Source organism: Lepeophtheirus salmonis, chromosome 8, assembly GCF_016086655.4.
Source record: "Lepeophtheirus salmonis chromosome 8, UVic_Lsal_1.4, whole genome shotgun sequence".
NCBI lineage: Eukaryota > Metazoa > Arthropoda > Copepoda > Siphonostomatoida > Caligidae > Lepeophtheirus > Lepeophtheirus salmonis.
This window is the reverse complement of record NC_052138.2, coordinates 20,461,174-20,475,914: the sequence shown is the minus strand read 5'-3', so window position 1 is coordinate 20,475,914 and position 14,741 is coordinate 20,461,174. Positions and strand designations below refer to the sequence as shown.

The window sequence follows — 14,741 nt, the reverse complement described above, 5'->3', positions numbered from 1 at the left end:
ACAACATGACCATGAAACTGGCACAGGCCTTGATGAGGAACTCTTTGTCCATATTGGCACTGCCTCGAGAATGGAAGCAGAATATATCTTTGTTTCCTGTTAATAGATAATTGCTGATTAAAGCTTTTAAATAAGTGTATGAGCATATACTGGACCCATTAGGCCAATTGGTATTCTATGTTTGTATATACGAGTATATATGTAGAATGTAAGAATTAGAGAAAATAAAAAAATGTTTTTCGTCTAATGCCTAGGGGACAGTGGTTTTCAAATGGGGGTACCCACGCGTGACCTTTGGGGTAATTAGAGGTACTCCAGGGGGACTTGAGGTTTTGAAAAATATTTACATATGGTACATCCCAATTTAAAAATGGATTGTTGTACTTTACGGGTTAAGATGGGCTTACGGAATCATTTGAACAATGATCTCTTAGATCATTTGTTCAAATCCTCTTCCCAATAAACAGTTGATTAATGATTCATTAATTACAAGTAAATTCATAGCATGTTATAAGTGTAAAAACCTCTTTTTTTCTTCTCTTATAAAACCATCATCCAAAATTGATTATCTTACAATAATATAAAGCTTTCTCTCGGGGGGGGGGATTTTGATAGGAATAAAGCGTAAAGGGACGGGGAGCAGGGTGGAAAGTTAGCGGTGGAGAGACGAGAGAGAGACATCATCATACAGAAGAGGTGTGGCTATAGTGAATCTCTATTTTCTAAATAACCAATAAGGAAAGCCTCTCAATGGGAGAAAATCGACTACCAATTGGAAAGCTTTCAAGATGAGAAAAACGATGATCCATTGTTGTCGAGAAAATGAGGAAGGTAAAGTGGGGAGAGTAGGAAGGGAAGAAGAAGAAAATAATGAGTACTACATGGTCGTGGATGAGCAGAGCTTTACACCAAAAAAATCATAATGTAAAAAATATCACACAGTTAATCAGAAGACGATCAACCATATTAAAGTCCTCATAAACATTAAGAGTTCACAAAATAAGATACAGTTAAAAGAAAGAGGAAATATAATCATATAAAATGTCTTTGAAACCATTAAAGGATTTAAAGCCTTCATCTAAGGATACCTCAAGTACTTCATCATCATCCTCTACCCATCAAAGCAAAAATAATCCATCATCCCCAGAGAGAAACTCACCCACAAGTACTTCAGGTGGAGATGCTCATCTCTTACCACAAGGCTTTAGATCACATTCTTCATTCTTAATAGAGGACATTCTCTTTCAGAGGCCAAAGGTATAATAGCTTCCTCACTCCTTGAATCTTGATTCACATTTTTTTTAATAGTGAAAACTGCTCCACGAACAAATTTTCTAATTCATTTTTTCCATTTAGCTTATTGCAGACCTTGCTAATCGCTCCTCCGAGTCCTCAGAGCTATCAAAAGAGGCTCCCAACTCTTCTTCATGCTCCCTCTCAGCATCAGGGTTTTCGAAATACATCAACGACTATAATCAATTAGCTGCATATCTATCACCCATGGGGCTAGCCGCTGCAGCGTCTCAAGCCTCCGCAGCAGCAGGAATACTTCAGCAGTCAATTCTTCATCATAAACATAATTCTCCATCAGGAAATAACAATGTTTCTCCAACAACAAATTCAACACCTCCATTCTTCTTGTCCTCAAGTACGTATTATTTACAAGAGGTACTTTAAGTTCCTATCTCATGAGTACTGCCTCATTCTTTTAGATCTCCCATTTTCCTCACTCTTTACGACGGAGAGTGGAAAACAATGTCGGAGGAGAAAGGCTCGTACAGTTTTTTCTGATCATCAGCTCTGTGGTCTCGAAAGACGATTTGAAGCTCAACGTTATCTCTCCACTCCAGAGCGTGTTGAATTAGCCACGGCTCTAAGTCTTTCTGAAACACAAGTTAAAACATGGTTTCAAAACAGACGAATGAAACACAAGAAATACATCAGAAAACAGTCCGAACTCCCTAGCTCACAAATGATTGAAGGGAATTCAGGGTCCACTCCAGTGCATGAAGATGATGAGTCCAATGATGAAGAATCATTTGAAAGAGAAGAGTTTTTTGGAGGGATAAGACACCTTCAGGTTTGTCATGAATGCAAAGGGGTGTAGCACGGTCAAAATGTTATATGATCTATTTAAAAAAATATTTAGATAAAATCTGCTGCGCCTCTAAAAAAAATTCCTCATATATAGCTCCTGATTTCTTTCTTTTCTTAATTAAGGATATCTGACAGACTATTCTCAAGGGTCAAATTCCTTATTTCATCCTACACACTCCAATACCGCAAATCATAAGTTTGATTCCTCATTTTCGTATACCTCTTCAAATAATAAAAGTCATTTTAAAGTATCGTCATCTGTGAAGAAAGAAAATCCAAGTTATTAATACTAAAATGTCAATTATACATAAATAATACATAATATTAAATATAATATATTGAAATCTCAAAAGAAAGTATAAAATTCCATGATTTGATTTGATCTAATATCCTCCTTCTTTGAATTATAGTTCATCTATGAAATAAATAAAACGTCGAAACAAGATTATCTTGATTTGTTCTTATTTTTTTATCTTTGTCACTCATGATGATCTAGAAGTTAAGAACTGTGATTTACTTGAAGTCTCTCCCTTGAGAGGAAAAGAAGGGTTTATAATAAGTTGGAAGATGTCGAATGATGATGAGGGACTCCGGCCCTTAGGACAGATGGAGGAAAATGAGTCTACCCTGAGGGATACACTACCCATGTCCCCTCTCTTTGAAAAGATGCCCCCCTTATCTCGATTTCGGTGTCTCAGTGATGGGGAGGATCGCTATTCCTATTTCTCCACCCTTCCTCCGAAACAATCCCCAGAAGCCTATTCTACGTCCTCTTCTTTTCAATACGCAAAAGGAACTCCTAAAAGAGCCTCTTCCTCGGACCGTTTACTGAGTAGAAGTTTGGCCCTCACCTCCACCTACACCAGCTTTGATGAAATTACACTGGAAGTGGAAAAGGAGGCATGTACTCTCCCTGTGGAGACCTCGGAGCTTCAACCTTCTTCCACTCTTGATAGAAAAATATTTCCAAATAAATATGTCGGATCTTTAGACTCTGGACTAGGGGGATCATCCACTCTTCAGTCTGCACCTAGCAATTCCGAGTCCATATTTGGGAAAAGTTTCGATGACTATCCAATGAGAACACCTCTGGGTATACCTGATTGGAATGATCAAATGTATGCAAATTCTCTTTTTTTAGATTATTATATTTGAAACCAAACAATGTAATTTTAGATATGAGAGTGGCAACGTGATACAATGGAGTAATCGCTATGACTTTGTCATCATAGGACTTCTTCTTGGTTGCACACTTCGAACACTCATTGAGCTTCCTCTAATGGCACTTCAAAATGGGGGATGGATATTTTTAGTTATATATGGTTTGTTTTTAGTCATAGTTGGGATTCCTCTCTCCTTCTTGCTATCTGCATTGGGGCAATACAGTCAGCGAGGCTTAGTCCATGCATGGAAGATCGTTCCTTTTTTTATTGGCATCGGTTCTATACTTCTCTGTCTTTTCTTTGTGAGTGCAGTTTTGGATAGTGCTGTGGCCTCTTATGCTCTTCTCTATGTGTTAGGATCTTTTCTTAAGGTATTATGATATGAAGGATTTATTTTACAATTATTTTTATCTCTTCAATAAATAGGAACTACCTTGGACAATGTGTGATGGAGATTGGAACAATATCAAGGATTGTGATCGATTTGATCACGTTCGCAGTGTTTCTGTCATGTCTGAGTCCTGTATTGCTCCTGAAAGTAATTGTACATCTCGCTCCGAAATTCACTCAACTGCTCTTCTCTTTTGGGAAAAATTTAATGGATTCTCTTTAGAGAGTGGTAGAGAAGTGTATTATGAGCCTCGATGGGAGACCTTTGCTTCAGCAGGATTTGTTTGGCTTGTTATATGGCTGATATCAATCAAGAACTTTGAATTTGTTCGCAAAGTCCTCTACTCTATTGTGATATTTTTTATACTAGCTTTTACTACATACTTTATTCGAATGAGCGTTATGGAAGGAACAGGTCATTGGAATTATTTTGGATTTGATTATGAGAAATGTCTCGATTATCACTTTTGGGCTAGAGCGGCTGGATTAGCTATTCGAACATCATTCGCTTCAGGACTTCCTTTGTTCCTTGGATCAAGGAATTTTACTTTTTATAAAGTGCATTATCAAACGGTTTTACTTCAATTTTTGCTCTATTTAATGGGGATTTTGTCAACTCTTGCATTTTGTGCCTTGTTTGCCGTGAACAAAAATTTGGTGCATTTGAAAGAATTGGACTACATTTCTTTTACATTTGTTGTTCCCTCAGAGGCTTTTAGAGGGGCACCTATGAATCGACTATGGAGCTTATTATTTTTTGCCCTAATATTTTCTGGGCAATTGGGGTCTGTACTCTTATTTTTGGAAGGGATTTATACGACTCTTGAGGACGTTGGGTTTGCTCTCGAATCTAAATTAAATTATAGTCTTAAACGATTTATTAAATGTACTTTTATATCAATTTGTGGACTCATTTGTACTCTAGTCTTTTCCACAAGTTTGGGATTGGCACTTTATCATACCATAATTGAGTACTTTTTTGGGATAACTGAAGTTTTTATTGCATTATTGACGGTAATTATATGACCAATTAATCTTTAATTCAATTATATTGGTTGTTGTTTTTTTTTCCAGATAGTTTCAATCGCTTACATTTATGGACTTCGACTTTGGAGTAATGCTCTTCACTACATGCTTAAAACAGAATGCAGAATATTTTATTCTAGCTGGCTTGTCATTTGTCCACTAGTTATTTTGTACGTTTTGATTGTAAGGCTCTCTGATTTGAAATTGGATAACTCTATGGAGCTCGTCATCGCTGCTGTTCAATCTCTTTTAATCCTTCAGGTTTATTTATTTATTTTTAGCTTATGATCATTTGTAACTTGAGACTCAGCACACGACTCCCCCTCCCTAATCCTCTTATCCTTTCAGATTCCTATATGCGCATTCTGCAAATTCTTCTACTCTGGAATCAATTGCTCGAGGGAACTTTTTGTACCTTCATCTGATTGGGGTCTTCGATCTAAAAGAATTCCCACAGGCTCAATGCATGGTACTCTTTTACTCTCTAAAAGATCGGACAAGTTTTCTCGAAGAGAAGACATTAAATCAAATCCTTATTCTTACTATTAACAACCCCCCTCCTAAATGTTTTTTTTTAAATTAATTTATATACTTTTAAGAAAAATTAAGAAATAGTCATGTGTTAGTTATTCATTGGGTTTAACTATTCAATTATAAACTTTTTTGTAAAAAAAGTATTTTTTAAGATATTATCTAAAATATAAAATAACATTTTTAGTAAAAATGCGATTCTTTTAATTTTTCATATTATATTAATCAAAATCACAGTAAATAAATTACAATTTATTTTTCGAATCACAGACGAATTCATAGATTGAATTGAAGAGTTTATCTTTAATATTAAGTCATACAAAATGGCGTATTATCAATTCATTGAGGATTGAAGTCTTATTATTCTATTGGTCGTTCCTTCAGCTTGATGGCAGAGAGCGCACCTCGAGCCCTGCTTTCTTTTTGAGAGCTTATTTTTTTATAGTTTGGGAGTAAAAAGGATTTAATATAAAAATAATAATAAAACATTTTGATTTTTAATGTTTGAAGAAAAATCCTTATCTAACAAGAGATTTAGAAAGGACTAATCAAATCCTTAATAGAGGGATTTTATACACTGTTATAATAAATAAAAAAAAATATCTATAAAAAAGGAATAAACATCCAGTTGAAATTAATTAAGTTTAACTAAATGATTGTTAAAGCTTTAGAATGTATATGCTAACATATTCTGAAACATTAACTTCTGAATGAAAAAAACAGGCTTAAATACAATAATAATAACCAATTAATTACGAGCTTCACATCAAGTAATAAAACCCATATATCCTATTGGTCTTTGATGTACTTATGAGACTTGAAGTGTTGTTTAAAAAGTCTGAGGTCGTAACGTGTGACTCTTGAACAATCCTGCTTCCGTTGTTGGAAAGGAGTATGCTGGGTGTTTTAATTGTTTCCTGCGACTCCTCATACTCTTTTTCAAGTCTTTCAAGTAAGTCTTTTTCACGTTGTTGCTCTTCAAGAATAACCTTGCTTCGAAAGCAGGAATGAATAACATCCTGACTCACAGCGTTCAAATCCACCATGACTTGAAATTCCTCATCGTAATGATTCCGATTCACTTTGTTACTTTTTAATATTTTTGTGACTATTCGTGAAATTTTTCCAAGTTTGACACCACTACGAATCGTCCCGACTTCCAAGTCCTGAAAAAATAATATTGAAAGATATTAGTATCAATGAAGGAAAGAGTAACTCATTATTAATAGGTCACCTTCTTGTCTCCGTCAGACGGCATTGCTGCCAACATGGTTTCCACAAATAATCGATAGGGAGCTACATAGAAAATGGGTTTTTGAATTTGTACAATGACTGGGCCTTCGATACATAGTGTGCTCACATTAGAATGAAATTTATAGCGTGGTGAATCAAAGTTCTTAGGTAATCGCACATGAAGAGACTCTGCCATTCTCATACGCGCCATTGTATCATATACGCTCGTTTCTTCCTCCCCGAAGGTCTTCATAATTAGAGTCACAACTCCCATGGTAGCAGCATTGGTAGGGAAAGCTCTTATCACAGTTGAACTTACACCCCGAAATAGAAACTTATGCCCTTCCTCTTTAAGAGAAGTAACGAGGCAATGTATAGGACTTTTAAATCGACCATCAATATCTGCTTGAAGGCGGGATTTGATTACATCAATAGGATAAGTAAATATCCAGGAAAAGACACCACTCATTCCTCCAGCAGCAAAAACCAAAGGCGCATTATCCTGTCTTCCACTATATAAAAAAATATACCAGAATAGTAACTCTAAACGAAATAAGCATAAGGACATTCTAATACACCTTACCTCACCATATATTCATAGGAAGAAAAGTAAATTCCAAAGGCAGGGACTTCTCTAGTAATGGTAATGCCCAACCCTTTGGTCAAACCTCTCCACCCGGAGTGACTGATAATATTTTTAATCGTATCTTTCACTCCTAAGTGCCCATCACCAATTTGCATTTGTGTTTTGATGAGCTCCATTGGAGAGCATAGGAAGGCCTTTAATTATAAGTTGAATGTTATTATATTCATGGGAATCAAAAATACATTTTAAGTTTATATGAGAAGCAGCATTCCTCCCCTCTTCCCAATAACCCCCCTCCAATCCACAATTGGTTTTTACTCTTGATTGAAAACTAAAACTTTCCTTAATAATAACCTAATTTAAGAAAGAAATTGGAGTACGGTAGATACTTTCCAATTCTTTTTCACAGAGGATTGAAAGGGAGGAGGGGCTTTATATATATATATAAATTTTTTTCCCCTTAAATACAGAGCACATCTGGCCTTTTATCAAAGACCATAGAAAGAATTATGATTAGTTATATATTCTCTCATTACAATGTTGTTGTGTCACACACTTATTCCAGTGTCAATCAAAATACAAAAGGTGCCATTGTAATTCAAAAGATGATAACACTTTTTAATCATCATTGTGTGCAAGGATTGACAAAAAAGAAAAAAAATATCGATTTGTGAAATATTAAAAAATTAGGACCAAAAAGCAGGATTAGAAAGATGTTAGTAAATGTATGTCTCTGCTTTATCATTAAAAAGTTACACATGCAAAAAAAAAAAAAAAAAAAAGAGAGACTTTATTCGAAATGACAGAGTAACAGGGGGCCACAGGGACGGGAAAAATGGAAAATTTATTTTATACATAGAAAGTGTTTTTTCTGAAATGTCCACAATAAAAATATGAAAAAAATAGACAATCCTCCTAAAAAATAGAAGGATTGACCATTTTAAAAAAGAAAGGATTTCGCATTTTATTCTATTAAAAATTAGATAAATTATTTCATATACAAATGATCCTAAATTTGTTTTAAAAAATTCAAATTTAAAAAAGGAAAAAAGAAAAGGTCCCCTCACATTTATCTTTACCCCAGGCCCCACTGAAGATAAACCCGGCTTTGGCCAAGGGGCGTCAAAAATAATCTGAAGAAGACGCCAAATCGAAAAAAGATCTGAAATTTATTTTCTAAAAAATACAAGATCCCAGAATTCCAATAACAGAGTTATTTTTTTTTACAAAATTAGACTTGAGCAAATCATTAGTGTAGAGCGCTAAAAATTACAAATGGCCTCCCCTGTGAAAATCGTGCAACTCCACCACTGATAATTATTTGTATAAGACATGTCAATCAGCTAATGACTTTACTTGCACCATTTATACATACATATCCTAATACCCCGAAAAGGTATACATGTTTATTCGGCTAAAATCTAATTTCTGAAGTAAAGAAAAACATTGAGTAAGTTGAATGTAAAATGAAATATAATTACCCCGTTCAACTTGGCTTTAACCGTGAGCCAAGGAACCGCAGGCCTTCCTCCATTCTCTTCACTTTCAAATTAAATATTACTCTTAACTAGTATCACAGTACTCTTCGAATAGAATTTTGGACATGGCAATCACGCTCATCAGTATATGAATTTCTTTGACTTTCAAATTGAAGGAGAGCATGAGCTTAAACCTTCAAAGCTTTATTTTTTTAAACAAGGTACTGAGTCAATCAAACATATAGTGATGATCGTGATTCATCATCTTTAAAGAAGAAAACATAAAATATCAATCAATACTTTGCCATACATTAATTATAATTTGTGTCTTAAGACATTTTATGTACATATTATAGATAATTATATATATATATAATTACATGATCATTTATACTTTCAAGAATACAAATATATATTGATTCTTGAAAAGAATTCAAGTAACATGACATTATTACCTGAACAAATCCGGATACTGAGCCTGCAATCGTGATGGACTGGATGGAGTTTGAATTCTCAAGCCTTCGATTAACATTTCCATAAACACCAAAGCATATTGCATTGATGAATGCTACACCAGCAAGAGGTGAAATTATTCCTCGATATAAACTAGATGCCTAAAGAAAGGATATGGAATATACAGGGTCGTTCAGGTAAATCCAGACCATCTTTAACTAGATCCTGAACAATAAGGAAAGTTTTTGTTTTTTTTTTTTTTCAATTTTAAAGTGAAAAGTCGAGTGTTAACTTTAAATTAGTTGAACTACTTTTAATTCAAAACAAGTATTTACAATGGAGGAGACCCGAAGGAATACCATCACCGAATTGGCTTGCACAGGCCTCAGCCCAGTGTACATCAAAAAGATGCTCGGATATCCAAAGAGCACAGTCTACGACGTCTACAACCACTGGAAGGAGGAGGGACATATCATAGAAAAGCCCACAAGTCCTGGAGTGATAAAAAACGTACACCTAGATTCTTCGTAGGCCTAATACAGTTCGTGAAGGCATCTCTTGGGATTCCGATTAACGTTCTTACGAAAAAGCGCCAAGTAAGCCGTGCAAAAGTCTCCAATATCATCAACACTGATTTCAGGATGAAGTCATACCGCCTCTACAAAATACATATCCTTACAGACAAAATGAAGACCACCCGGGCTGCCCACGGAAGAAAATCGCTCAACTATTTGAAGTCCTATGGTAACCGAATCATCTTTTATTCGGCTGAGAAACAATGAACTGTCGACAGATCACACAACATCCAAAACAACAAATGGTTAGCCACAGAGAGAGCTAATGTCCCCCACGTCTTTAAAAAACAAGTTTCCGGACAGCATCATGACCCTTGGGATAATTGGGAGCAACGGCAGTGTCATAACCCCATCTTTTTTTTCTTTTTTCTTTTTTGCTATAAAAGAGGGTGGGTGCAGATACATACTGCGAACTCCTGTCTGACCCAAGTGATACCTTGGATGAAAGCTGATGCCAATGGTATAGAGTTCCTGTTTCAATAAGACATGGCCCCCTCTCACAAGGTCCACAATACTCGAAACTTGTTCAAAGAAGGGAAGGTGCCATTTTGGGACCCTCAGACCTGGCCCTCTCAATTCCCCCTAAATGAATCCATAGATTACTTCTTTTAGAGGGAGTTAGAGAGGAAGGTCTCAACCAATTCACACGACAGCAGCGACTCCTTGAAGGCCTCCATTATCAAGCACTGGGACAAAGTCTCCCTCGTGGATGTAGTCATGGCCTGCAAATCCTTTAGGCCTCGTATCGAGTGAATAATTGACGAAGATAGCGGACACTTTTTTTTTATAGTATTATTATAACTTGTAAATAAAATTTCAAACTTCTACTTGCTTCCCTTAAAGGTCAGATACAGTTAAAGGTGGTCCGGATTTATCTAAACGACCCTGTATTTAAATAATGGATCAATTGCCCATTATATAGTAGAGGGAAAATGGTGCATACTATAACAGCACCATGAGTCAAATAATCATGACAAAGTTAAGTACATCGCAGCAGCTTGAATATTAAAATTTGAAAGAGAATCGGGGAACTTACTCCTTCAGTTTTAATCATGGAATTCAAACATTGAAAAGTTCCGGTATATATTGGATTTACGGAACATTGTGTTTGAATCTTAACTTTGACTGTATCTAAGGGGAAACCCACCAAGACACCTGCAGCACCTGCGGAAAAAAAAAATGAACATTACTACTCATGAAAACTTGTTTAATGTTTTTTTTGTGATATTCGGTTTATAATGTAAAATACATATTAAGGCTTTGATAAAGAAAAAACCAGTATGAAAAATAGACATATACTATAAAGTAAATTGCTTAACATACATACTCTGTTTTGCCTAAAAGGTTTCAAAATACACATGCTGGCCATAAGAATTCATATGGATATCCAAACATATATATAATCAGATATAAAGGATATTTAAAGGAAGAATTTTGAGTAGGACTTTTGATGAGAATAATAGAAGGATTTAATATTCTATGGATGATCTACAGAGTTAATTTTTGACTACATATTTTGATGAAAATGAATAATTGATATGGCCCATTATAAATTTAAAATGCCTTGTTATATTATTCTTAAATTTAAGTAATATTAGTAGATCGAGATGAAATGGTAACATCATTTAACATTGTAATAATTATTAAAATGAGCGATGTTATAACTAAATAAGGTATTATTATGAATGGTAACTTGTAGAATTTGTTAATACAAGTTACAATAAATAATTGTTTTTCCTCAATAGATTATTAGGCAAAAATATGACACAATATGATACCCATTGAATACTTGTATATAAAAAATGACAAACACGGGATTTCCTTCCTCAAACGCCCTTTAATAAGGGGCTCGCACATTCTCTTACCCACAAAATCTGACAGTTGGAAAAAATAACTTTACCTCCCAAACAACCCGAAATAAAATCCAAAGCCATGTTGATGACAATTCCGTACTTCTTCCTCTTTCTGTGATAATAAAATGTAGTAAATTACAGACGATTCTTAATTCCTTTAACTATTTCGATAATATGACGTTCCAAGTGTGCCCTTCAAGAAACCACCTGTGGTTATGAACTGACACTGAATGAGCCAATTCTCTGATACATGCGACAAGGGAATCTGATTTTTTTTGGAGGAGCGCTCACGAGAGGAGTGTGGACTGATGTGATACTATATATGGTCGGATATGTCTTTTCAAAAAATAATAGTGGACTATGATGATACTGATAGTGGTGGTAAAACGATCTTCTGATTTTTTTCATTAATTATATATAAACAAAATATCACTTCAAACTTTAGAGAAGAGCTGAAGATCGTGGATTTAAAATACAACTAGAGCTTCAGATATACAAACCAATGTTTTTTATATAATACTAATCTCATAAAATTTATGAAGATACATTTACTAGTATTTGTACGACCTAGGAAAAGGATTTCAAACGCGTAAAACTATCTTGTTTATTCTGCGTTTTATTACCTTTTCTAGCTCGCTATCTTAAAATGATCTAAGCTGCTACTTTGATCAATATCATCACAGCATTTACATTGTGTAAAATAATTGGATTCTAGCTATATTATTTATTAATAGATAGTCGATAGATACATATATAGAAGACTAGAATTATCTAGCTGGAAATAAATTTAAGAATAGAGCGCGCTCTTTTTTATTTTAGTAAAGATGACCTAGTAGATTTTGAATACATTGTACTGAAAGTTGTGATGTAAAGATTTGGATTGAATTATATTTAATTAATAACTATGGTTTTCAAGTGCTGTGCCTCTGACTGCAAACAAGGCTACAATAACACTGCAAAAGATCCTGATTTTAGTTTTCATTTATTTCCGCTGAAAGATCATAAATTTGTGGATAAATGGTAAGCAAATAAATGATTGCTCATCAACAACACAGGACAAAAGAGTTTTCGTCCTGAACGATGCTCTGCACAACTTTAAAAAATATATAATATTTCCAGAGAAAGGATTGCCATAGTTGTTTGTCCCACCATTAGTGCACTCAAATTTAAAATTTTATTCTGATACTAAAAAAAATACGGGTCTTATCACTAATTAAATTTTCAAACATGGACTTGACTCAAATTAAGGAACTCTTTGGCGACGACGACATCTCCAATTCTGAAACATACTTACGAATGGAGACAATTATATCTATTTTTAGAGAGTAGCCCTCTATACTTTGCTCCTGGATGTATTGCATTTTCTCTCAAGTAAAAATTTCAGTGTACATCTTAGAGAAGATGTCTTGCCTTAAAAGATGCTCATTCAAAAAATATAATCAGGTTTAAGGCGGAATCAAAACAAGAGAAAATTGAATTGACAATATTCATTGAAACTGTGAGATGGGGTGGGTTATCAAATCCATCAGATATCTTCTTTCTTACATCTATTTATGCCTCTGCGTTATTTGATTTTATATTGGATCGGATCTAATGAACTCTCCTAATCCAAGGGCATCGTTTGTTGTAACTTTTATTGAAAGAATGGCCGAGAGCTCAGTGATGTCCGTTGAAGCAATTATGAACACAACGTGTGATGGGAGTTACGGGTGAGCCTCACTTACCAGCAAAATCACACAAGTACTTTTAAAAATTATGACTTATTAGCAAGAACATCATTTTGAAATTGAATAAGAGGTCTGTTCAGAGAAGAATGAGGCTATCAATCCAGCAAGCTATGATTAATAGAAAAATAAAAAAGCTCCAATCATCATCAACGTAACTTTTGAATTAAATAAATGTTAATTTGTGAATTATTTAGTGGTATCGCTTATATGGGAAAATATCAATAACAATTAGTTCTTACAAGATATTAGACTATATTATATACTCTATGATAGTAATACACATTGTATTACATGTAATGCGTATTAAGGCCATCTTTTGTGAAGGTGTGTTTTTTCATTTCTTGATAGATCCTATCTGTAAAAAATTAAGGAACTTTTTATTATCCTTCTAAATTTCTGTAGCCTCTAGCTGATTTGAAGATAAAGAGGGGAAAGAGAGAGAGAGAGAGAGCTATGGATAAATTTTTTAGAAAAAGGAGAAAGAACGGAATATTTGAATCAAAAATAGTTTTACAAAATTCCGCCATAAATGAATCCTTCTATTAATTATAAACTCTTAACTAACATTTACTACACTGAGCTCATTCGTTACCTTTATTGTATCACACATCCTTTCACCCAACAATAAACAGGAGAAAAGGCCCAAAATCATCTGGTATATTTATATTCTGTTTGATAGCCAAAATGTCTGTATAGATAATAAAATGGCCAATATATCAACAAGAAATTGTATTGGACTGTCCTTTTGGAAACATATCATTAGTAGAGTAAAATTATTACTTTGTTAATTTATCAAAAAAGAATAAAATATGGAATAGCTATAACGTATGAAGTCAGACGAGGTAATTGACTGCTGACAAAAAATTACATAGGGTGTTTATCTGTTAGCGAGGTAACGCGTGTTAGGAATAAAATAGGAAAAATAGAATTTCCATAGTAGAAAGATAATACTGTTCGTTTTAGGAAATTTCCATTATTTTCTAGAATGGAACCATATAATAATAGTACTACTAGCATTCGAAACCTGATTTGTGTACGTGTGTTTCATTTCATTTCTTCTTTTTTTTCTCTCTTTACTACTGGGGAACACATGAAGTCAGTCAGACGACATTTAGATCCCCACTTTCATATCATTTGTACTATGCAATGACGATACACAAGACAGGTAGTAAAAAAAGACCCAGTTGTTATATATTAATATTCATAACAATTTATCATTTGACCGCCCGATGATGCTTTCATTAACATACTACTCCAGATCTCTGAGTAAAATCAAACATTAAGAATTTACGTCAAAAAGATATAAAATTGTAATAACATATTGTAGCAACCACAATGTAACTACGTAGATATTTGTTACTAAATGGCTTGCATAATTTATCAGAGAAGCGGCGTAAATCCAATCTGTATACGTAAAAAAAACATGTCACGTTAAACTTATATAAGCTCAACCATTATACGTATTATATTGAATGAACCAGAGGTGAATGAACGAGTATAACGAGCCAGGAAGGAGCTTACGGATCCACAGAAACAAAGAACAAATAATCATAATTTCAAAAAAAGAGTTATCTATCTAGTTAATATGGGCGGGAATACATTTTTTTCAAAATATTAAGGATATTGTAC

At 34.2% G+C, this 14,741-nt stretch overlaps 3 protein-coding genes across 4 annotated transcripts; 2 read left to right on the top strand and 1 right to left on the bottom strand.

Moving 5' to 3' along the window:
- Window positions 1–879: 879 nt before the first annotated feature.
- LOC121123056 (uncharacterized) lies at window positions 880–2,537 on the top strand. The gene is made up of 4 exons (XM_040718137.2): window positions 880–1,257; window positions 1,357–1,648; window positions 1,713–2,080; window positions 2,221–2,537. Exons 1-4 carry the CDS (start codon window positions 1,042–1,044, stop codon window positions 2,227–2,229), a joined length of 885 nt encoding a protein of 294 aa, XP_040574071.1. The 5' UTR covers window positions 880–1,041; the 3' UTR covers window positions 2,230–2,537.
- A 23-nt stretch (window positions 2,538–2,560) lies between these two features.
- On the top strand, window positions 2,561–5,400 carry LOC121123741 (sodium- and chloride-dependent neutral and basic amino acid transporter B(0+)). Its single transcript, XM_040718869.2, has 5 exons — window positions 2,561–3,215; window positions 3,274–3,631; window positions 3,687–4,664; window positions 4,725–4,937; window positions 5,025–5,400. Exons 1-5 carry the CDS (start codon window positions 2,665–2,667, stop codon window positions 5,223–5,225), a joined length of 2,301 nt encoding a protein of 766 aa, XP_040574803.1. The 5' UTR covers window positions 2,561–2,664; the 3' UTR covers window positions 5,226–5,400.
- An 8-nt stretch (window positions 5,401–5,408) lies between these two features.
- LOC121123742 (mitochondrial basic amino acids transporter) lies at window positions 5,409–12,058 on the bottom strand. Of its 2 annotated transcripts, none has more exons than XM_040718870.2 (6): window positions 11,433–12,058; window positions 10,569–10,696; window positions 8,960–9,118; window positions 7,024–7,220; window positions 6,442–6,952; window positions 5,409–6,373 (listed from the first exon to the last, which is right to left on the bottom strand). In XM_040718870.2, the coding sequence occupies exons 1-6, from the start codon at window positions 11,464–11,466 to the stop codon at window positions 5,969–5,971; spliced, it is 1,434 nt and encodes a 477-aa protein (XP_040574804.1). In that variant the 5' UTR covers window positions 11,467–12,058; the 3' UTR covers window positions 5,409–5,968. The 2 variants fall into 2 exon arrangements, with proteins under 2 accessions (XP_040574804.1, XP_071746737.1); XM_071890636.1 differs by having other exon boundaries at window positions 9,293–10,696; window positions 11,433–11,906.
- Between the last annotated feature and the right edge of the window lie 2,683 nt (window positions 12,059–14,741).